The following is a 24,560-nucleotide window of genomic DNA, read 5'->3' on the forward strand; positions in this document are numbered from 1 at the left end:
TGGTGAGGTCATGCTGGGTGAGCTGGGCTGAAGGGGAGCAAAAGACTTGGAGCTATGGGTCCTTTAGAAAATAACTAAAGAAAAGGAAGAAGAGTGAAGAAAAACAAAGGCTAATATAATTTTGTTTAATTTAATCGAATTGAAGTCACACTGAGTATTATTACAACACTGACTGGTGTTTTTTTTCTGGTGGTAAAATGCAAAGAGGCAGATTTGGACCTATGCTCTAGTCTAAATGTGTTACTTCACCATTTCACTTGACTCTCCTGAGCTTTCTTTTCCTTAAAAAACGACCAGATTAGACTTGATGTTATCCATGGTTCTTTCTATTTCTGATTAGTGCTTTAATTTCCTGGGGGAAAAAAAAGAGCCTCAAGAATTTTGTTGGGTATAAAGTAGTCTTTGTTCCAGAGTATTCTTGGTTGTTCTTGTCCATTTCTCAATGGCACTTCACTTGGCTGATTACACAGGTCACATTACCCTACCATGTTAGCTTATAATAATACTGACATTCTGCTTTACAGTTTATAAAGAGTTTTCACACACCTTATCACATCCGATGTTCACAGTTATTCAGTGACACAGATTGAGCAGACATTATTTTAATCCCCATTTCGTAGATTAGGAATTTAGTTCACACAGGACATGAAGAAATTTGATTCCTACCTACATTGTCTGTAGTACTGACAGCTGAATAGACATATAGACATGCGTGATATGGACAGTCATTACCTTGCTCTAATTTGAGAATTTTAAGTGTGGGATGTTTGTAATAATAAGGAATGGATATTATTTGATACTTACAGGAAAAAGGAAGTTTAAAATCACTGAGGCTTTTTTTTTTGCTTTTTTTCTTTTTTTTTATACCACAGTGACCATAAAGAATCTTTTGGGGCATCAGTAGATAAAGATGCCTTTGACCCAGTGGAACTTGGAGAGTTTCTGGATTCTGTTAGATCCTGCTTCTTTGCTCTAGATTCACCGGTTCCAAAGACTGCCTTGTGGTTCTCCATGCTCTTTTAGGTCTTCCAGGGCTTTTCATTTTGCATTTCTTCATCTCGAAATGTGCTTCTTCTGCTCTTGTCTTTCTGTCAAATGTCTACTTATCCTTCAAGCTCAAGGGTTACTTGCTCTGTCAGTTATTTGCTCAGCATCTCCTGCAGATATAGGTGCTTTTATCTCTCTACCGCAACCTTTAAGATCTCCGTTATAGCAATCATCTCATTTCTGTCTAAACTGAAATACAACCTTCAGTATCTTCTTAAAAGGAAGATAAAATGCATCCTTTTACTCTTGTATTCCCAGACAGCATGGATACAGATGTTAAAAATACGTATGAAACGAGGAAATTAATTTCACTGAATATTATGAAGTCAGGATTTAGCAAAACTTAGATTGAGTTTCTACGTAATTTGTTGTGGGAACTTTCTTCTTTACTTCTTAATCCTGTGTTTTATCTTTTAAACTTTGAAGCAATTACAAACTTATAGAAAAGATGCAAGCAAGGACCTTTCCCCGCTGAACCATTTGAGTGTAAGTTGCTGGTCTAATGTCCTATTACCTTGGAAAACTTTAACATGTATTTTCTATATTCTTTGACCAATTCCTTGTTTTCAGGCACAACAAGAGATTCCAGGGGTGTCTTGTTCTTCACCTGCCTGGTCCTAGAATCAACCCTTTCTCTAAGGAGCCCCCGTTCCTATTAGAGGAGAATAGTTTTTATTTAATTTTTTATTTTTTAAAGTTTCATTTTTACTTAAGTATCCTCTACACCCAACACGGGGCTTGAACTCACGACCCTGAGGTCAAGAGTGCCATGCTCTGCTGACTGAGCCAGCCAGCCACCCCCTGAGAATAGGTTTTACATGCTTAGCTCAGTGCCACAGGTATGCTCATCGATTGCTATTGGGGCATCACTGTTCCCAGGACCTGGCAGTGGACAGAGCTGGGGATTATTTACAATTATATCTATTTTTTATCTGTTTATACTGAAAACCATGAATTTGCAATGACTTTTCCAATTCCAACCCAACAGCATGGGTTTTCTCCCTTTCCAAATTTGCAAACCCTTTTCTTGACAGTGAGGAAACTGGCTGCTACTTTCTTTAATATATTCACTGGTTCAATGAATCTTTTTATGTCTAGCTAATTTTTTATTTCTGCTACGATTTTCTTCTCCCCAGTTCTCTCCTTCTCCTGCTTGGGTTCAACACCCTATGATTCTGCACCCAAAATTCAGTATGAGAGGGATTTCCACCCATATCTGAGCAAATCTCAGCCACCAGCTGGGCGTCCTACAATTCAACTCAGTTTTGACATTATCTATCTGGAGATAGCACCAGATCCCATAGATTAACGGCTCGTTCCTGTAAGATTACCCCCTGCCTCCGGCAGTTACAAAGTCCAGGTTGATACCTGTGCACTGACCTACTGACTAGATTTGAGGGTCCAATGACTCACAGATCTCTGAGAATCACTTTACTTACTAGATCCCCAGTTTATTGTAAAAGGATCAGGGATAGCCAGATGGAAGAGATGCGCAGGACAAGTTATGAGAAAAAGGACTGGAGCCTCCACACCTTCTCCAGGGGCAGTCTGTCTCTACTTTCCATCAATCTCCATGAACTCACCAACCCAGAAGCTCTCTAAACTTAGTCCTTTTGGTTGTTGTTGTTGTTTTATGTTTATTTTTTATTTTTGAGAGTGGGAGAACGAGAAGGGAAGGGCAGAGAGAGAGGGAGACAGAGAATCTGAAGTGGGCTCCATGCTGACAGCAGTGAGCTCAATGCAGGGCTCAAACTCATGAACTGTGAGATCAGAACCTGAGTCAAAGTTGGACGCTCAACCGACTAAGACCCCCAGAGGCCCCTGTCCTTTTGGGTTTTTATGGAAACTTCATTACATGGGTATGGTTGATTAAATCATTGGTTTTTGGCGATTGAGTCAATGTCCCTGACCCTAGGGGTCAGGGGAATGGGATGGAAAGTTGTAGTCTTCTAATCACATGGTTGATACTCCTGGCAAACAGCCCCCATCGGGGTCCAAAAGTCACCTCAGTAACATAACAAGAGACACCTTTGTCACTCTCATAACTTAGGAAATTCCAAGGTTTTAGGAGCTGTGTGCCAGAAACGGGAATGAAGACCAAGAACATATTTCTTATTTTAAATGACACTATCAATCTAGTCTTGAAGCCAAGACTACACTGTATGTTAGCTAACTGGGAGAATAAAAAAAAATCATTATCACACGTGCCACGTGAGGCAGCTCTCTGCTCACCACAGCGTCTGGTACCTAACGCTACTGTTCAGCAGGGTTTCTCTCCTCACCATCAAGCACAGATGACTTTATCACCCATCCAGACTCTGACTCTCCACACTCAGCTGCCTCTCTGTCCCTCAACCCGTGTATTCCCTCCTGTCTTTGCTCTGGCTCTGAGATACCACACTAAGCCACCGTGGATGCACTCAGTCTTCTAGACTGGGCTCTGACAAACTGTGCTGGGACGAATGCTCCCCTCATCATACCTGGGTGCTAACATTCTGTGTTGGAGTGCATGCACATATTCTTGCCCCATTAGGGATGCATCTTCTGATTTTCCACGTTCCCTTCACCATCTGGATACGTGTGTCAGCCTGCGTGGGCTCTAACTGCTCACACTAAGTTTCCCTCCTTCTTGGATATCCTTCTTCTCTTGTTCAGGTTCCAACACCCCTCTCTGGGCCACTGCGACTGCCCTCCACACAGATACTATTTACCATGCTATGCTCCACCTCGTGGCTGTAAGACTGGAGGGAGCAGAAGAGAAGGGAAGGGGAAGAAGGGAAAGGGTTGTGCTATCGCTTCAATTTGCTTATTCGTCCTTCCACGGGGAAATGAATGCATGAGAAAGTTTAAAAGATGCCCATTTGCTCCTTATTTGCAAAAGTAACAAAAGACATGGACTGAGAAAAATTTGGAGCTATTAGAAAAAGTAAGACTTGACTTTAAATATCGTTTCCACTGGAGAATTGAACTTGTATTTCTCTTATAGGTGTTTCATGTTTTGTTCTGATAGATGACTCCTAAATTAGACATTTATAAATAAGGCTGGAATGGATACTTGTTCTTCTGTCCTAACTTTCTTGTTTCATAGATGAGGGAATTGAACCTATCACCAAGTTTCTCAGGTGACATTGTCCAGAAGAGAAAGCATCTTTCAAGATCCTGGCTGGTGTTCCCGGCATTCTCTCCTAAACATTATCATTTAAAATTATCTAAACTTTAAGGCAAATTTCTGAAAGAAATTATAGTTTATAGCATTCCATTTTATATTTTAAACTGGAAGTCCTTTTTTTCAGTAATGATATGGCTGATACAATGTCATATTTTGGTCCCTAAAACATTATCTGAGTAGTACTTTGGTGATTATGTTTCATTAGAGTGGACAATCTAGAAATTAGCCTTACCAATTTGGTAGTTAGTAACTCGTAATTTTCTGAATGTCCTGTCTTAATTGCATGCCTAAATTATGTTAGCTGTATTTGGTAAAGTTGCCAAGCAAGTTGATTATTATTTTTTTAATTTATTGTCTTTTGGGGTTGATGGGTAGGTAAAATATATGTACAGAGACATGAATGACTAATACAAAAATTTCATTTAAAAAATCCATAATACAAAATTTGTATTATTATTATTTTAGAGAGAGAGAAAGAGAGAGAGAGAGAGAGAGAGAGAGAGAGAGAGAATGTGCATGTGTAAGTAGGGGAGGGGCTGAAGGAAAAGGAGAGAGAATCTTAAGCAGGCCTCATGCTTAGCATAGAGCCCACCTGGGGTTTGGTCCCACGACCTTGGGATCATGACCTGAGTTGAAATCAAGGGTTGGACGCTTAACCAACTGAGCCACTCAGGCACCCCTAAATTTTATGTTACTTAAAGCCCATTTATATTTATGGAAAATCCAACATCTTATCAATGTTGCAGTTCAAGCTGGGAATGAACAACTTGGGTGTGGATAAACGGTCTAGAGCATTCATTAATTTCTAAGAATCACCTTGAGTCATTGAGGCCAAAGGGAAAAATAGGCAGCAAACTACACTTAAGAACCCAATAAAAATTGAGCACCTGAGTGGCTCAGTCGGTTAAGCCTCTGACCCTTGATTGTGGCTTAGGTCGTGGGCTTGTGAGTTTGAGCCCCACATAAAGCTTCATGCTGAGAGTGAGGACCCTCCTTGAGATTCTCTCTTTCTCTCTCTCTGCCCCTCCCCACTCTCTCTCTGAATAAATAAACTTTTTTTTTTTTTTTTAAGAATCTGATAAAAATCTTGAAGAATCCCATCATCTGTGTAATTTAAGAGTTTAACTATGACACGAATTTACTTCTGGCCCTTGGGTGAAATATTTGCCCTTCTGTAATTTCACAAATTATTACTAACAAATGTATAGATTTTTATAATGGAAAGGGACACAGCATCAGGATCATTTTGCTGATATTCCTCTGAGGCAGGAATCTGTCTACCACTTACCTGTGCGTTTGAAACACCTTCAGTTGTGGAGCAATCACTACCCCCCAAGCATTTGTGCTTTATATTTCACAGAAACCGTCCTCCTGGTAATTTTGCCCTGTTACTGCTGCCTTCTGCTCTCTGTAGTTAGAATACAGTTAAACATTTTCCATATGATAGCTCTTCAGTTATGTCCACCCAAATCCTCATCCTTCTGGAATTTTCTCTCTGTGTCTCTGTTTTTCTCATTCACATCTAAGTTTCTCATGGGAGAAGAGATTTTGTCCCATTCCTCATCTCCTTGCCTTTTTCTGCCCTTAGGGTCTCCTAAGATCTGATTTAAGAGGCTGTGCACTCCCCCGGTGAAAGGCAAGAACACTATGAATTCTTCCTATTGTACTTAGCCATGTAGCAGGGAATCAAGGTTTACTTTATTTCTGGACAGTTATATCCACCAGACACAACCTTTGTCCCCAAACACCGCCTTCACTTTGCACAAACTTGTTGACCTCACACCTAAGTCAGCTTTTCTTGAACCCTCATTTGAACAAACAAACATTCATTCTGATCTGCGGATATCCTGTGCGGCGTCAGGAAGGGCCGGCTTGGGCAGTGCAAGCTCAGTTAGCCTGCCACCACGCTGGAGATTTGGTTTCCTTTTTTCCTCCGGAGTTTACGAAGTGAGACAAAAAAGCAATTCCTGCTAACCTCTTAGACAATGCATGGGGCTCTTGACTCTATTCCAGGAAGTCGGTTTCATCAAGGTAACAGATCACCGAGACCAGAAAGGAGGCTGGGGACGCCGACAGGGACGTGGCATTCAGGTAACCCCCCAGGGTGCGGGTGGGGAGCCGGGTCGGACGAGGAATGCGCAGTGCACACGAAGAGGAAAGGCCAGCGGCCCTGCGCCCCGGCGTGGACGAGCGCGGGAGTTCAGGCTAGGGGAGGGTGTGTGTGTGTCACCACGTGCTAGAGAGGAGGGGACAGGGCCCGCCTCTTATCTGTCTGTAAAGGGCGCAGGGCCGATCTCGGAGTTTCAGAGCTGACTAGCCAGAGACAGTGTTGAGAGAGAAAGAGAGAAAGAAAGAGACTGAGACTCACGTGGACACACACAGAGACGCAGATACAGAAACAGACAGGCGAGGTGAGAGGTTAGCAGGCTAGTTTGCCAAGCCCAGAGAAGAGATCTGGGAGAGGGAGGGTCCCGTTTAGACGCAAAGCCCAGGACTTCGAAGGGGCTGTTTCCTGCAGCTCCTTGGGGACTGCCCGTCTCACCCCTTCCAAGTTTCCTCTACGGGAATTTAGCAGCAAGACAGGAAGAGGAGGTGGGGTTCTACCGTTCGAGTGGTTTTAGTTCTTCCTAAGCAATTGCTTGGTTTGGGGCTTTATATCCGGGAGGAGCGTGTCACCACACTATGCAAATCCTGGGACATTTGCAAACCCGGCTCCGGGGCAGTTGGCCCCACGCCCGGCCGGGCCTTCGAGGGCTCGGGCCACGCAGTGCTCCCGGGGCTGGCCGGCGGTGGCCCGCTGGCCTTTATCTCTGTCCCCCTTTGTCCTCTTTATCTTAGGCTCTCCAGGAGGCCCGGGGGCCCGCTGTGCCTATCGCTCCCCGCCCCCCGGCTGCACCGCCACTTCAATGCCCCGCAGGTCGCGGGCTGCGGCTCTTCCCAAGGCGGCGGAGGACCAGGGGCGCCCGCGTCACGGCTGACTCGGACCCGCGCCGACAACTGAACCGCGGGCGGGCTCTTGGGCACCCGCGCAGGTGCGCCCAGCGCGTCCCCGTGCGCTCCAGCCCGTTTCAGGCCCTCGAAAGGCAGCCCCGGCCAGGATGGCCCCGGGCCGGGCTGTGGCTGGGCTCCTGCTGCTGGCGGCCGCGGGCATCGGAGGGACGACGGCGGGGCCCGGGCTCGCCTTCAGCGAGGATGTACTGAGCCTGTTCGGCGCGAATCGCAGCCTGTCGGCGGCGCAGCTCGCGCGCCTGCTGGAGCAGCTGGGAGCCGCCCCCGCGGAAGGTGTCGCGGAGCCCGGGCAGCTGCACTTCAATCAGGTACGGCCCTTCCAGTGTCCGCGGACACCCATGGACTTCCATTTGTGTAGGAACGCTATTTATTTGGGAAGAGCGAGGGAGGAAGACTTTCGGGGCATTTTTCAAGCGCGGGGCGGTATCTGATTGGCGGCACTTAATTTTCACCCCACTGGGCTTCTCGAACCAGGGTTAAAGGGCTGGTGTTGTTGAGGGAGCCAGAAATTGCAGTTTTACGCCTGAGGAGCTGCGAGGTCAGAGGCTTGTGGTCATAACATTTTATAGAAAAGTTTATGAAGTAGTCGAGGGGGGAAGCACCTTTATGAGATGCTTTTTAGATTGGAACGGCGTACTTAAGTCTTCCCAGCAAAGATAGTGGCTCACCTGGCACCCTCATTAACAGTTGCTTGGTGCACCCTCATCTAACAGCTAAGAACTGCTGACGAGATACTTTGTAGTTGTCTTTCCTATGTAGGTTTCATGAGGCCTCCAGAGCTGAAGGGTCTGTTGTACAGAGAAAGGGAAACCAATGAGGGCTTGACCAAGATCGGATACCCAGTTGGTGCCGGAACTGGATTGAGTCTTAGTTTTCAGTCATTTGTCAGGTCAAGCGTTTGATTCTAATATTCGTTCGAAATAAAAAATATATATATTTCTTAGTACATATACAGTATTAGCTAGGCATTTGGTAATGTCTTCGATTTAAGGACAGCTATGAGCTACCTAGGAGAATTTTAAGATCATACCTATTAGTAAATTTCAAAAAGGATGCTGTTGTAGATTCCTAGTCGCTTCCATGATAAATATTCTATGATTATTTCTTAAAACCATGAGGTAGGCAAAGGGTGCTTTCAGCATCCTCCCCAAACTCCTCCCCACTTCCAAAAATTCAGTTAACTCAGTGCCTTGATTTTTTCCCCTTCTGCTCTTGTTCCACTAACAACTGAGGATGAATAGCAGTGTGCAGTATTTTGCCCAGTGTTTGTCACTTATGGGCAGTGTTAGTTTGTGTTACAAAAAGTTTTTGTGTTCTGAGATGTTTAGGAAATACTGCATACTATGTATTCTCCACTCTTGGGAATTTAGCATTTTCCAATGTATCTAATCTTGGATGTCAGACACGGAAACTTTAATCAAGTAAAATCCTTGCTAATACCACTATAGGTAGGTTTGCATTCTTTTTTATTAGATATATCTTACCTCAATTAAAATATACAATATTCAATAAGTAGAACTTTCTGGTGCCATGGGGTATCAGAGGGCGGCCTGCCTTTGACCATGAAGCGTTTTGTGGTCCGTTTACCTATGTTCTTTAGTAAACTATATGTAGTTCCATTTCTGGCATGACATTACATTTGGTTTAGTGTCTGAGAACTTACATGTTGGAAAACTGAAATGCCTCCATAGTATATAGATATTTCAGAAAATAAAGCAAACACCTTCCTCAGTACTTTTTGTCTAGTTGTAGTCTCTTCTTTTCAATTAGGGGAAACAGCTGACTAAAGTATTTCTAGGTAGGAGTAGGAGTGGTGGGTCATATGCTTAGAAAGAAGCTTCAGGATTTCACTTGCAGCTGCATATCTGTGACCCACACATTGTTTTGATTTAAATTATCTCCTTATCTTGTAGTGTCTGGAGGTGTAGATGAATTATAAAGTGACAAAAGACCCCTGAGCCATCTGTTGGCAAAGACACTGGAAAATATGCCTAGATTATTTAGGAAAATCAGTTAACTTTATTAGCAGTATGATCCCAGTTTATAAGTCGGATGCCTCAATAAGTAAATTATATGCACATTGACACCTTGTTTCTTGTTTCCATGTTTGCATATTTAACTACCTTCATTATGGCCTTCGTGGGCATCAAAAACAGACATGAAGAAGCCCGTAATTACTTTGGAAACAAAGGGAAGCTGCAGAAGGTTTATCATGTAGTCAGGCCTAACACACATCAACTTGATGTTCTAAAAAGTCCTAAAGAAAACAATAGTCATCCGTTAAATGGTGACAGATGAAATGCCATTCCTGAGAATCTGTTAATCTGCTGGCATTCATATCCATTCTGGCAGGACACTATCCAGTCTGGAACAAAAGTTAGAGCCATTACTATCTCTGTCTTAAAGAATGCATCTTCAGGGGTGCCTGGGTGGCTCAGTTGGTTAAGCGGCCAACTTCGGCCGACTTCGGCTCAGGTCATGATCTCACGATCTGTGAGTTCGAGCCCCGCGTCGGGCCCTGTGCTGACAGCTCAGAGCCTGGAGCCTGTTTCAGATTCTGTGTCTCCCTGTCTCTGACCCTCCCCCGTTCGTGCTCTGTCTCTCTCTGTCTCAAAAATAAATAAACGTTAAAAAAAATTAAGAAAAAAAAAAGAATGCATCTTCAGTTTCCTCACCTACAATGAAGTAGAATAAATAATACATGAGCTTGTTGTGAGAAGCTTGACTTTCTGACTTTGAAAAAGGCTGAGAAAATAGAATTTATTTTGATGAGCCAGGGATTTATTCAGTCTTCTAAGAGATTTATTTACAAATGGCATTGCTCTTTGGATGGGGGCTGTGATGTTTCTTAGGTAGGCTTTTCTCAAGTCATAGACTACTGTATGCTGGAGGTTGGTTAGACAATTTTGGAAGGTTTTCTAATATTTTTTCCCACATCCTTAAGTACTATTAAGTTAAGTTGTTGCTTTGGGAGACCAAAGTGATCTGAGTTTAAACTGGAGACAATGGAACAATTGAGTTTCTCCTTCTGCTGCTTATGGTTACTGGGGGTATAAAGAGCAGGTGGAATAGGCCACCCAGACAGTGAGGGGAGGGACCTGGGACATAAATGAGTCTCTGGGGCTCCATGACTGGGTGTAAGTCTGATCTATCTCGGGGAGTTCCTACAATAAACAAGGGCACCCCAAGGGGCGCCTGGGTGGTTTAGTCGGTTAAGTGTCCGACTCTTGATTTCGGCTCAGGTCATGATCTCACAGTTGGTGAGATCCAGCCCCATATCTGGCTCCATGCGGGGTGTGGAGCCTGCTTGGGATTTTCTCTCCTCTCTCTCTCTCTCTTCCTCTCCCTTCTACCCCTCCTCCACTCTCTCTCACTTTCTCTCTCAAAAAAAAAAAATACACAAAACTATCCCCCCCAAAAAAAGCAGGGGCACCCCAACTGAATGAATATCCTGGGTGATTTGATTTAGGGGATTTAAGAATGGCCTTAGTGGGACCTTTTCTTTGTTCCAGTGTTCACTCTCATTCTCCAGGTGTTCTTTTCTTTTAATTTTCTCTTCAAAAAAACCTCACCTCCTAGTTCTTAGCTGTAGATACTACCTAAACAGCATGATAAAAAGGAAGACTCTCATCCTCCAAATGATAACACTAAGCTTCAGGAAATGACTCTTTTCAGATAAATCAGTCACCCAGGGAGGGATAGTAGGAGTGTTGGAAACGAGGGAGTGGGTGTGGGACTTTGGCACGTGAGGTGAACTTGTTTCATCCATCACTCAACCTTATGTTTTACTTCTCTCTCTTAACTTTTTGTTTTTTTCTCACAGAAAACTCCCACTTTTATTTTTCCTTTCACATTCCTACACCTAGTTGCCTGAACCTTGTTTGTTTTTGTATTTAAAAAAAATATTTTTTAATGTTTTATTTATTTTTGAGGAAGAGAGAGAGACAGAGTACGAGCAGGGGAGGGGCAGAGAGAGAGGGAGACACAGAATCTGAAGCAGGCTGCAGGCTCTGAGCTGTTAGCACAGAGCCCCATGTGGGGCTTGAATTCATGAACTACGAGATCATAACCAGACTGGAAATCAGATGCTTAACAGACTGAGCCATTCAGAAGCCCCTTGTTTTTTATTTTAGATTTTTATTTATTTATTTTGAGAGAGAGAGAGAGAGCGAGCTCCAGCGTGCAAGCGGGGGTGGGGGGGACAGAGAGTGAGGGGGAGAGAATCCCAAGCAGGCTCCATTCCTAGCAGTGGTTAGATTCTGCAAATTTCGAGATCATGACCTGAGATGAAATCAAGAGTCAGATGCTTAACCCACTGAACCACCCAGATGCCCCCCTGAACTTTGTTTTTAAACCTCTTCCAATTAGTATACAATCTTCCTAATGCAACACTTGGAGTATGCATCTCTCCTTTCAAAACTCAGCCATGAGCCTTCTCTTTGCTGGTGAAGTTTAAATCCTGAGTCTGGCATTCAAGGCCCTGTGCCTCTAGGTTGACCCTGAGATGTCATCCTACCTCTCCAGACCTGGCACTCACTTAACTAAACTAGTCACTCTTCTGTGAATTCACTTGAAACTTTTGCACAGCCACTTCCTAGCTAATTATCTTCCTTGTACCCTTCCTGTTTCCAACTAGGAAGTCCTTCTTTTCCTTGAATTACCCTATCAAAATCATATGTTCTTAAAAGCCTAGCTGAACTCCTCCATAAAACCTCTTTGGGGCATCACAGCCAGCACTGACTCACTGATTTCTCTCTTTTTTGAATTCCTGAAATAGTTTTTTTTTTATGCTAATTACATTTAACTCTTCATGTGTTTAACAGAGGTCTTGAATGACTACTATACTCTAGGGTGGTCATGTTTAAAGTAGAAATCTGATCATATCACTCATCTTACTAAAACAATTAAATTCCTTCAAGATAAACTTCAAACACTTTAATGTGACTTAACCCGTTTTATGATCTGGTTCCTGTGTATTTCTCAAGGCTTGTCCTTTGCCGCTATTCTCATTTTAATGGATCTCCCTTAGTTCCTCGCTCTCCCTATATATCTGCTGATGCTTCAGGTATCGGTGTAGACGTTACTGCTTCTGAGAAGCCTTTCTTGATCTGCTCAAGCATTTAGTAGGAACCTTTCTATGATCCTATGTTAATCGGTGCCTATGCAATCATAATATATTCTATGTTGCAATTATATTATAATATGTAAATAACATCATGAGTTACAATACACACATGATTGTAAACAAATTGAAGGGAAGGATCTGACTCATCTCTAGGGGCTAGTGTAGTGCTTGGTACGTAACACATACGTATTACCTATTTTTTGAGTGAATGAGTGAAGATTGTTTAATATAGGTAAAATAGTTTGGGCTTTCCCATGACGTTATAGTATATTGAGGGAGGTATGACATATGCATACATAACCACAATGCACCGCAGCATGACATGTGTAATTAAGAATTGCAAACAAAAGTGTAACAGGATCAGCCTTGTGTTTTCAGAAAATCCTTCCGCATGAGAGTGTGGAATGTGTTGGGTCGGGCCAAGACAGAATGAAGGAGGAGTCTGTGGTGGTTTGCAAGAGATGTAATGACTGTGTGGGCCTGGAGATAGTCGGGAGGTAGCATAAAGACCCTACCTCTTGCAGAAAAGCAGGCAATAAAAGTGCCCCCAAATAAATATCTTCTACTTCAATCTTTTGCCTGTTGTGTCATTTAACTATTGTTAAATCTTTTCCTTCATTAGTTTCTGGCCTAATGATGCCAGAGGGAGAAGCAGTGAGGTAACTGTAGGCCTTTTATTTCAGTGGATGGCCTGGCTAGTGGTGTGTGTGGTGTGTGTGTGTGTGTGTGTGTGTGTGTGTGTGTGTGTTCATGACATATGTATTGTATGCATAGTTTGTTCTATTGTACTTTTTCCTGGGGTGGGGGTCATGGTAGGTTAGATGGAGGTTAGAGGGAGGTTGTGGGAACCGCTGACATGAATGGAGGAGAGAAAGAGCATCTGTTCTTTTGGCTTTTGTGTTCTGAGAAATGGCTGGGGTAAGTCTTCTAGGAATGCCTTCCAGCCTGCTCGTTCAGGTGAGAAATGAAGGGCGGGACAGAGGGCGAGGTTGCATTTAGGTTTCTGGTTGCTTTTCCTTTAAGACAATGTACCTATTCTGATCTATTACATCACTCTCATTTAAGTTGACAGAGTACAGTTAAATCATTGTTTCCTGATTTGGGAGGTTTTGGGAAAACGAAGGACACTCGTAATTCATTTGACTGTGATGTCAAGAATTTAGTTTGCTTCTTTGCCAGGTATGATTGGAATCTGTCCAGGAAAATGCCCTTCATTCTTTCCATATTTAACTACTCTAAGAGTCACATGGACCCTTTTGTACAAAACATAAATAATTGTGTCTAAGAATTTATTTGTCTTGTACTATGTGCCATAACTCTTAGCCAGTTTATTTGTATTTTCACATTTCATACTCCCAACCCTACGATAATGGCACCATTATTATCTTCATTTTCCACATGAGAAAAACGTGGTACAGAAAGATTAAGTAACTCACCTGGTGTCACATGGGAAGTGGTAGAACCTCAGTCAATCCTCAACACTATGGGATAGTGGATTTTTTGAATTATGGTCTTGGAAATCATACTCTCTCTACCCTGGGCCAGTATTACCTCAGATTTTGAATTGTGAGTAGAAGTTACTCATCATTGATCACTTATCAGCTTATCCATTGCTTAGTCACTTGAAGGGAACTGTGCCAAGAGTATAGAAACTACAGTGGTGATAATGAGTCCTTTTCCTCAGAGAGCTTATAATCTAAATAAATAAGATGTGAAAGGTATACAAGGCAAACTGCGTAGTTAAGTAATCGCTAAGGCAAATATGGTGAGAGATATCACTAGGCTGTCTGTGGTTAACTGTCATATGAAGACTGGTGATAGCATGTGCTACTAGTTTATTTTTCTTATTTTTAATTTTTGAGAGAGAGAGAGAGAGTGAGAATGGGCGGGGGAGGGGCAGAGAGAGAGGTGAGAGGGAATCTTAAGCAGGCCCCGTGCCCCATGTGAAGCCTGATGCAGGGCTCAATCCCACTATGTGAGATCACGACTTAAACTGAAATCAAGAGCTGGGTGCTTAGGTGACTGAGCTACCCAGGCGCCCCAGCATGTGCTACTAGTTTCAAAGGTGAAGGGGGTGCCTGGGTGGCTCAGTTGGTTGAGTGACCGACTTCGGCTCAGGTCATGATCTCACCGTTCGTGAATTCAAGCCCTGCATCGGGCTCTGTGCTGACAGCTCAGAGCCTGGAGCCTGCTTCGGATTCTGTGTCTCCCTCCCTATCTGCCCCTCCCCTGCTCACGCACTGTCTGTCTGTCTCTCAAAGAATAAATAAACAATAACAAAAATTTAAAAAAAAAGGGTGAAGGATCATTTTGGGAAACATTTCAGGGAGGAGTTACAAATCAGTAACTCCTTTTGGATAAGTTTGCGTATCTGGTTCAGTTTCTAAAATATTTGTTGATTGAACATCTGCTTGTATCAAATGTGTCTCGTACTATTAACCACAGGATGGACTTTCCTGTGGACAACATGAATTCTTTTATAGAATGAAATTGTCCTTGATTCTTTCTTATATGATGAATTTTTCTCAGAGAAAATATTTTGGCAGCAATAGTTTTCCTAATTCTGAGTTTTAAGTCTTCCCTCTGAAAGGCATATTAATCAACTTGTGTTTTCCTGTAGGGATAGACTCCGAGTAGGAGAGAAACACCTATGCCTCCTGTTAAAACTTTCAGTGCTGTTTTCACTTTTACTCTAGAAGGATTCTGGCAATGAATTTACTCTCTCTTCTGGCAGTTGAGAGGGTAGATCCTCCTTTAGGTGCCTGTGAAGCAACTGCCTTGCTGGCTGCACAGCGCTGCAGAAAGTGGTTTGTGCCAAGGTGCTAGGAAGGAGTTGAAGCAATGAGGGAAGAGTAGGTGAGCAGAATGATTAACTCTGGCTGTAGGCAGGTCAATGCTGCAGTTAGCAGGAGAGGGCAGAGGTAAACTTTTCTCCTTACTGGGGATAGATCTTTATTCCTTGCTCACAGTAGAGTAGCTGGGTGGAGAGATTTGCAGTTTTTATGCTTCCCAGGATTCATGCCATATCCTGCTTCCTGATCATACCTATCTTGGGATATGCTGAGGTGCAGGGACTTCATTTCCCTGTCATAAAAACCCATTGCTGGGGCGCCTGAGTGGCTCAGTCAGTTAAGCATCTGACTTCAGCTCAGGTCATGATCTCACAGTTCCTGGGTTCAAACCCTGCATCTGGCTCTGTGCTGACAGCTCAGAGTCTGTAGCCTGCTTCAGATTCTGTGTCTCCCTCTGTCTCTGCCCCTCCCTCGCTCGTGTACTCTCTCTCTCTCTCAAAAATAAATAAACATTAAAAAAAAAACCATTGTTTTTCAACTATGACTGTTTTAAGTTTTCTAAACTTAAGGGTTTTAAATTTAATGTACACTAAATTTCATGTACATTTGAGTCCTCTATGTGATCAGTTTCTTTTGGTTATAGTAGTAGAGATTGGGGGAGAAAAATAGGAATATAAATAGGAATGGGAAATAAGGCCTGAGGTTGAGAGGGATTGATATTCCTCAGGGAAAAGAGAAGCAGCCCTATATAAAGGCAGCCTATTGAGGTTGGTAATAAGAGTTTGTAAGTCACTTATATTCAGAGTGGCATTTCCTCAAGGGACTATCCATATTGCTAAGGGCAAACAGTTAATATTGGGGTCATTTACAATGCAATTTATTTAAAAAAAGAATGTTACTAAACTGTAGACCACCGAAGAAACTATAGTTTTCAGAAAGTTTTCCCATTCCCAACTCTAGATAACAGTAGGTTCCTGCTTGTAATTGAAGCTAATTCATTTATTCTCAAACTATTCCCAGTTGTCTATTTCAGGGGCAAATGAGTTTGCCGAGTCTTGAGATTTATAAAGAAATGAAACTATCATTGAATTACCTTTGTGATGGAGGGATTTGGGAGCATAGAAAATCTCCAGAATGGAGCCTTGTTTCAGTTGGTTTCTGTCTCCTTCCAAAGATCCTCTGTTGTTTTTCTTGGCCTGGAGTTTAAGGAGAACAAAAACAAAAATCTGTGAATCTAGATCAAAGGTGTTAACCTGAAAAGTAGTATTATGCCTTGGAAGTCCAAGTATTTAATACCTTGACTTTTTTTATGACTAACTGAAGGGCTAGAAAACAAAAAACAGGTGTGCCTTGATAAGGCCTCTAAGGCTTTAGTTCTATGAACATAGCTCAAAAATAATCCAGAGTTGTCATCGATTTATTTGGTGAGCTTCTTAGATCTCTGACTATAGTAGAGAATACAACATAATGGTTAACAATTTGGCCTCTGGAATCAAACAGACCTGGGCTGAAATTCTAATTTGTCACTTATTACCTGGGGAATCACAGGAAAGTCCTTAACCTCCTTAATCCTTAGTTTTTACATCTGTGAACTGAAAAAAAAAAAATGAACTGTACTCTTAGGATGGTTGTTTGAACTAAAATATAAAAACAATAATAACATTTACTGAGCAATTACTATATTTCAGGCACTTCTATCTTCAGCGCATTATATGTAGTAACTCAAATAAAAATTTTTTCCCATTACCTATGTTACTCCAAATAATGAATAACAAATAAAGAAATACATGTAGAACATTTAGCGTCATGCCTGGCTCGAACATATGCTCAATGCATACTTTATAATACTGTGTTACTTGATATAGTGATAACTGTTCTTAACAAAATTGTCTTTCGCTGGAGGCCTGAGCACCCTAGTGTCGGTCAACCTACAGAGGAAAGCACTGCTATAAAAAGACAGTAAGCATTAACGAAATGAAAAGTTCAATGAGAAATATGCCAGTCCTAAAACTCAGTAGGAAGTATGTCAGTCCATTGACTTTGGTTTCAGTGTTAGTTTCCATGACAGCTCTTACCTTGAGAGAGTCTTTGACTGTTTGCTTCTGCTTCCCTTTTATCAAACACTGGGGATAAATTCCAAAAAATGTAAGCCTTTGGTGTATAGGCTAAAGAAATAATATTGAGTGTTTCAATGTGCGTTGAAGTTATGAGTATTTCTTCTCCTCCAGAGTTCTGCTGAGGCTGTGTTGTATTGTTTTTATCCAGCATTTACATCATACTGAAATGTGAACGGTTGGGAGTGCATGGTGTATTTCTAGAAATTGATCTAATTGTGGTTTTAAGTGTAGATTTACTTCAGGATCTCTGTATGGGTTTTATAAGCGGACAGAATCCAGGGTCCTTCACGTCTAGCTGGCCTTGTTAGTTGGAAAGCAGGTAAGAGAACAGGGGCTACTTTGGTCTCCCTGGGATAAGTTTGGCATGAGAGTTAGCTCAAACTGCGTATGAAAGGGAATGATAAAATCAGTAGGCTGATTCTGAGTTGGGTCACAGATCCTGCTTCGTGCGAATGTTGAACACGTGTGCTAGAAAACACACAGCCTCTTTTGTTAAAAAATGCATGCTATTGATGATACCAGGCAATTGAATTTATATATCAAATCATGATGCTCTACCATTTTCTTTAGGAGCAGAGATCTCAGAATTTAGGGATAGTCTTTGCTTACTTCACCTACACACCTTAATAAGAAAAGCTACACATTGGCTCTATTTAAAAAAAAATTTTTTTTTAACGTTTATTTGTTATTGAGAGACAGAGACAGAGCACAAGCATGGGAGGGGCAGAGAGAGGAGGAGACACAGAATCTGAAACAGGCTCCAGACTCTGAGCTGTCAGCACAGAGCCCGACGCGGGGCTTGAAGTCACAAACTGCGACATCATGACCTGAGCTGAAGTAGGACGCCCAACCGACTGAGCCACCCAGGCGCCCCGGCTCTATTAATCGTGGGATGAATGCCAGTTAAAGAAATATTCTGGGTAGGACCTTCACTCTAGGAGAGGAAGTAGGTTGTGTTCTAATAGGAATGAGGTTAACATTTATGGAGTACTTATCATGTGCCAGACACTGTGCTCGGTACTTCCTTATACGTCATCCCATTAACCCTCCTAATCTCACAGGATAAGAGTTCTAGGTATTCCCATGAGGAAAGCCAGTCTTAGCTAGGATAAATACGTCACTCAGATTCAGAGCTCAGAAGTGGCAGAATGAGGATTCTTTTCCAGAGGCACTGGACTTCAAAACCTATGCTCTTTCCATTTTGTTCCTCGTGCCAAAGAATATCATCCCACGGGCGAGCTGCTTGATTTTCCGAAATGTCAAGTGTCCCTTACTTTCATCTATGTGCCTGGATGTCAAGGTAGAATTGATGCAAGCTTCTTGAAGTCACTGGGAACTGTACAATCGTTTGAAGCAGGAAGGTGTTCTCTGCTGATATTACTCTTGTTCAGAAAACAAGAAAAAAGTTATTATTATTATTATTTTTCCCCGCTGAAGTTGTCTCTGCAACAGTCAGGGCTAGCTCTAAAACCTGATGTTAATTCCTTCACAGCTATTTTTCAACCTTGCAATGTTATTTTCTGATTATTGGCATTTGACACTCAAAACAGTATTGGGGGAGAATTAAGACATACCAGTTTGCCCAGAAACTGAGACACAAATAAGTCATTTGGCAAAAGTCACCAAGTATCCAGATTTGTCTTGGAGAACAGACATTCCAAGTCTGAATGCCTGTTTCTTCTCCACTGTGCTGGTTTTGGGCAGATGCTATGTTACTGGGGCCCCTGTGCTGTGAATTCCCTGAATATCTCACGGTGTTTATGCACTGCTTTCTGTATATAATGGGCCAGTGGAAATATTTGAATTGCCATTCCGTTTTCTCACCTTCCAGTCACTCCACAGCACACTGTGGGCTCTGTACCTAATGCTTTCATGAAATTACCCTACAGGACATCACCCAGAACCTTCTTACTGCTAAATACAATGGGCGCTTCCCAGGTGAAACACACCCTTTCCTTGCCTGTGACTATGTGTGCTTTGATTTTCTTACCTCTCTTTCTGCTTTTCAATTTCAGTGTTCTTTGCTTGTCTTTTAAGTATTGATGTTCCTCAGGGTTCTACCTCAAGTCCTCTTCCTTTTGATTTTACACACTCCCTCCACATAATGTCCATCTGTCCTCCGACTGAAGTTTTCACCTGTTCGTAGATGCTCCCTAAGGGGGTTGGCTGGGTCCAGATTTCTCTCTTGAGGTTTAGCCTGGCACATCCTGTTGCCGATTGATGTGCAGTCCTCTCCAGTCCCCAGCTCAGCAGGTCTAAACCTAATCCAGATGGAGCTCATCAACTCTATCCTTTCTCCATCACAGCCTCCTGGTAATTCCATTCTGCCAGTCTCAGTGATCAGCATCGCCGTCTGCTTGGTTGGTTGACTAAGTTGAAAAACTGGATGTTATTCTTGAAACCCCTACCCCCTTATTGCAAATGCACATAAGTCCTGTCACAGTAAGGTCAACACGGTTCTGACTCAATCTTTCTAAACTCCAGGGTTCTCTTTAGTCTGATAGGGATAATTTTACCTATTTTATGGGATTGTTGTGGAGATTAAATGAGTTATTGTATCTTGCCATTCTGTCATGTGCCTGGCATGCTGCAAGTGCTCAATACATGTCTGCCCTGTTTCTCTTGCTGCCACTGCATCCAGTCTTGCCCCGTGTCCCTTCCTATGCTCCACATTCCTGCCAGATTTCATCTCTAATATGCAAATTTGATCATCGCACCCTCCTTAAATGGCTTCTCATTACTGTTAGAATAAAATCTAATTCACCTGATATTCAAGACCCTGCAGTATATATTCCTACCCCTGTATTTCTCCAACCTTATTTCTCCTTTTTCCTTCACATCTCAACTTAGATAATTGCTTTCTCTTGGAAGCCTCTGACAATCCCAATACTTTCAGGTGGGTTAATTATCCTTTCTCCACACCCTAACACTTACCAGGCCATACTATAGTTATTTATATTTATATCTAAGCCCTGCAATAGTCTGTAAGACCTCGGAGTTTAGGGATCGGGTTCATTTCAATCACTTTCTCTTTTTCTGTAACTAGCATAGTATCCGGCATTTAGTAGGTATTCAGAAAATATTTGTTGAGTGAATGAATAGCTCCAACATTTTAACACCAAATTTTATACTAACATACTAAAATAACTTTTTAAAAAAATTGTTATGTTTTATTTATTCTTGAGACAGAGACAGAGAGAGAGAGAGAGAGAGAGAGAGAGAGAGAGAGAGACTGACTATGAGTGGGGGAGCAGCAGAGCAAGAGAGGGACACAGAATATGCTGCAGGCTCCAGGCTCTGAGCTGTCAGCACAGAGCCTGACGCGGGGCTCGAACTCACAGACCGTGAGATCATGACCTGAGCTGAAGTCTGATGCCCAACCAACTGAGCCACCCAGGCGCCCTTAAAATAACTTCTTAAATCAACCTAAATGTCTCATTTGATTCGAGGCAAACTAGCAATTCCTTTATTTGGTGCAGACAAATTTTTAAAATAGTATAAAAGAAATAGTATGTTAAAGTGTAACCTGTATATCATCAGAGAAGGAAATAATAAAGCTTTTATTTCTTCTAATTTCTGAATTTTGTCAAAAAAATTTTTTTTTCTCATTTAGACTTGGATTTTCTCCATGGCTTATAGTTATAGTTCTTAGGGCAAGTTGGAAAAGTTGGTGTTAGTATAGCTTATTTGTGGTATCAGGGCCACCCTAAACTGATTGTGGAAAAGTTTCATGGCATAGCAGAGAAACTTGTGATTGGAAAACTTGGCTCTTCAGAGGTGAATAACTGGTAAATGACTTTCAGGTTATTGAGTTGTATTTCTCAGAATTATACTCAGATACTATGTACGAGTAGTTTCCAATTTTTTTCATCCATCCTCCCTTTCTTTAATCTGTCAAATATGTGATTGTTATAAATTGAGTGTCTTACATGGTCCAAAGCCTTATTAGGGGTTGAAGAAGATGTAAAAGGACTACATCTGTCCTTTCGAGATCTTCATGTGATCTTACTAAAGAGATATCCATTTTCATGAACAGATGATAATACAAAGAAGCACACTATAAGTGCTAACCAAAAAATACCACCAGCGTTAAGAGTCTGGTGAGCATGCAGTATTAATCAGCGGAGGTGGGGGCCAAAGGTCAGGACAGATAGGAGTTGGATACTTTGAAAGGATATGTATCAGAACTCTAGGTAGGGATCATGGGGCATGCAAAGTCCCAATGCAAGACTTGTTAAAACGTTTTATTTAGAATAAAGAGTTTGGGGCACCTGAGTGGCTCGGTCAGTTAAGTGTCTGCCTCTGGCTCAGGTCATGATCTCACGGTTTGTGGGTTCAAACCCTGCATCAGACTCTGTGCTGACAGCTCGGAGCCCCTTGGGATCCTCTGTCTCCCTCTCTCTCTGCCCCTCCCCTGCTCATGTGCTCTCTCTCTCTCTCTCTCTCTCTCTTTCCCTTTCTCAAGAAATAAATAAAAACGTTAAAAAATAATAAAAATAAAATAAAATAAATCAGAATAGAGAGTTCCAGTATGCTTTTGGAGGATGGTAAAGGCAGCAGGAAGATTGGAGACAGGTAATTGAAGTTCTTCCATGTTAGGACTTTAGATGCTTGGCAGAAGGAAAGTTTTTTATTTTTGTGTGGGGAGCTGTTTGAGTAGAAGAGTGACAGTGGCAGTGTTTCAATAGAAGCAATCTTATGGGGATGTAGGATAAATAGGGTGAGAGGTATATTAGGTAAGATCAGTTAGAAGCTCCCAACTTGTCAATTAAGTGGTATCTGGAGGCCTATGTGTCAGTCTTATGTGCCAGACTCAAGTTTGCACTCTTTTGTACTCTTAAAAATTATTGAGAACACCAAAGACCTTCAGTATATGTGGTTTATATCTATTGATATATACCATTATAGAAATTAATGTTGAGAAGAATTTTAAATATTTAATATATTAAAAATAACATTAATAAGCCCATACTATATTAGCAGTTTTTAATGAAAACATAATTGTATTTTTCATAACAAAAAATTAGTGAGAAGAATGGCATTGTTTTACATTTTTGTAAATCTCTTTAACATGTGGCTTAGAAGACAGGTATATTCTGATATATGCTCCTGTATTCAATTTGTTGTGACATATGTCACATAGCTTCTGGAATACCCATTGTTCACTCATAAGAAAATGAAAATGCAGTCTTGATATTATTATAAAAATAAGTTTTACCTTACACATTCTCTGAAAGGGTTTTGGTAATCTGTAGGGGTGCCTGGATGACATCTTGAGACCTACTGTCCTAAAGGATTTTTCATAATATTGGGGCTGGGGTGGATGAAGTCATTCTTTGTATGCAGAGGTGAGAGGACTTTGAAGGATGAGCTCACCCTTGTGACATTTGCCCCAGTCCTGACTGGAGAGCAGTCATATCTTCTACACCTTATCTCTGAAGGGGCCGAGTGGAAGGCCCTTGGTGAGCAGCAAGACCCAAAGACCTTTTGATCCTGGCAGCAAATGGGAGAAGGCTGTCCTCACAGGTGATGGAAAGTAAGGGGGTTCCTGCTAGCTGGAGGCAGGTCAGGGTCAGAAAGTCAAGAATCCACACTGAATGTCTGTGCTCTGATACCATGCCAGCTTTCAGGGGCAAGGACGCCTTGAGAAACTGAATGTGGATGGGACAGGTCTGAGACATGTGTCAACAGCTATGGTAAAATCAGAAAAGTCTTTAAACCTCTTTTAAAAAGTGTATAGTAGCTTTTAAAGTTTCTTTTTCTCTAGTAAAATAAAAAAAACTCCAGCTTGTCTTAATTGTGTTTGGAGGAACCTAGAAAAAGAGATTGAAGAAACTCCCCATGATTTAACTTTATTTTTCTAATTGGAACAGGAATACACATACATTGTCTAAAACTTGGCAAATATAGAGAAGCAGAGAGGAAAAAATAAAAATCACCCATAATTTCATCACCGAGAGAGAAACACTGTTAATATTTTGAAGCATACATTTCCAGATTGGATTGAACCTTATTTGTAGAATGATGCCATTTGATACATACTGTTTCACGGTAATATTATTTCCCCGAACAATGTATCATAAAGCAAGCTATTTTCTTTAAATAATATACCTAAGGCCCTTTATGTCTCTTCTTTAGGAGCAGTTTTGAGAGTGAATGTGAATGCGTGTGCGCACATGTGTTTGTGTGTGTGTGTATGTGTGTATTCTGCGTGGAAATGCATCAGCACTCTAGTGGCTTCAGTAAGAGGTGTGAGAAGAGTTGAGGGAACGATGGAAAAATGAATTGGGAAAACAGAGCTGGGATCGCTCAATTAGCCACCTCTTGAACCTAGAGATCACGTGTCTAGAATGTTCTTTGCACAAACCTTAGAAAAAAGTCCCTTTTATCTTGGTAAAATTGTATTGAGAAGACGTTGAAGAGGAAATGAAGAGGGAAAAAGTTCAAGAGAATGTTGCTTAGTGTGACTCAGTGCCATATATATATTGAGCAATACCAAGGGGGTTTGGAAGAGGTACTCAACGCTCCTTGTGACTAAGGCTTGGTAGTTCCATTATTGCATCAGCAGCAACTCTGGAAGTGGTGTTTTCAGTCATTCTGACTTTGAACACGCCTGCTGCCAGGGTGGAGCATCGAAATCCCTGGTTCCATGACATTGTGCAGTTACCCCTGAAAGGATGAACAGGTACTGTCCACTTGTTTCATGGTCAGAAAGGGCCTCCCAGTTGTTAAACTCAAACCACCTTTTCAACATTTCAGTATTTAAGTTGTTCTTTTGGGAGCTTTGGCTAGTCGCCACTTGGAACCACTCTAATGTATACCGCACTTTCTGGGCTTGTTTGTTTTTTCATAATTTTCTTTAGGTTACTACTGTGAACTTAAAATGTTTTGCAGTTGTCTTTTAAAAATACTGTGAAGACAAGTGAGGGGTTCGTGTATTCATTTACTCATCCATTCATTCCACAAGTATTTACTGAGCCCTACTGTGTGCCAGGCGCACAATGTTATATATATATATATATATATATATATATATATATATATATATAACATAGCAAAATTATATTTCTATATATATATATAATAGCAAAATTGTTAGTATTAGCATTCGTAAATACCGCGGTAAATGTGATCTCAAGGATTCCAGAGGTTTTGTTCTCATTAAATAATTATTTTGGATCTTCACCTTTTCCTCCTCTCAATACATTCCTAACAATCTATGGCCAGTCGTGCTGGTCTCACAGTCATATGGTTATGTGATGGTAGCTCAGGTGGATGAACCAACCTGGTGACTCCTCTGC

At 41.7% G+C, this 24,560-nt stretch overlaps 1 protein-coding gene across 2 annotated transcripts in view; it reads left to right on the forward strand.

Moving 5' to 3' along the window:
* The first annotated feature begins 6,118 nt into the window (after positions 1-6,118).
* SLC39A8 (solute carrier family 39 member 8) overlaps positions 6,119-24,560 on the forward strand; it is an 80,355-nt gene continuing 61,913 nt past the window's right edge. The window contains exons 1-2 of one of the 2 annotated variants that reach the window (XM_042984122.1): positions 6,119-6,307; positions 7,055-7,533. In XM_042984122.1, the coding sequence (XP_042840056.1) occupies positions 7,315-7,533 (219 nt within the window). In that variant the 5' untranslated portion in view covers positions 6,119-6,307; positions 7,055-7,314. Of the gene's footprint in view, positions 6,308-6,494; positions 6,628-7,054; positions 7,534-24,560 lie in introns of those variants that run through there. The other variant, XM_042984121.1, reaches the window with a different exon arrangement.

This window comes from Panthera tigris, chromosome B1 (assembly GCF_018350195.1).
Source record: "Panthera tigris isolate Pti1 chromosome B1, P.tigris_Pti1_mat1.1, whole genome shotgun sequence".
Classification (NCBI taxonomy): domain Eukaryota; kingdom Metazoa; phylum Chordata; class Mammalia; order Carnivora; family Felidae; genus Panthera; species Panthera tigris.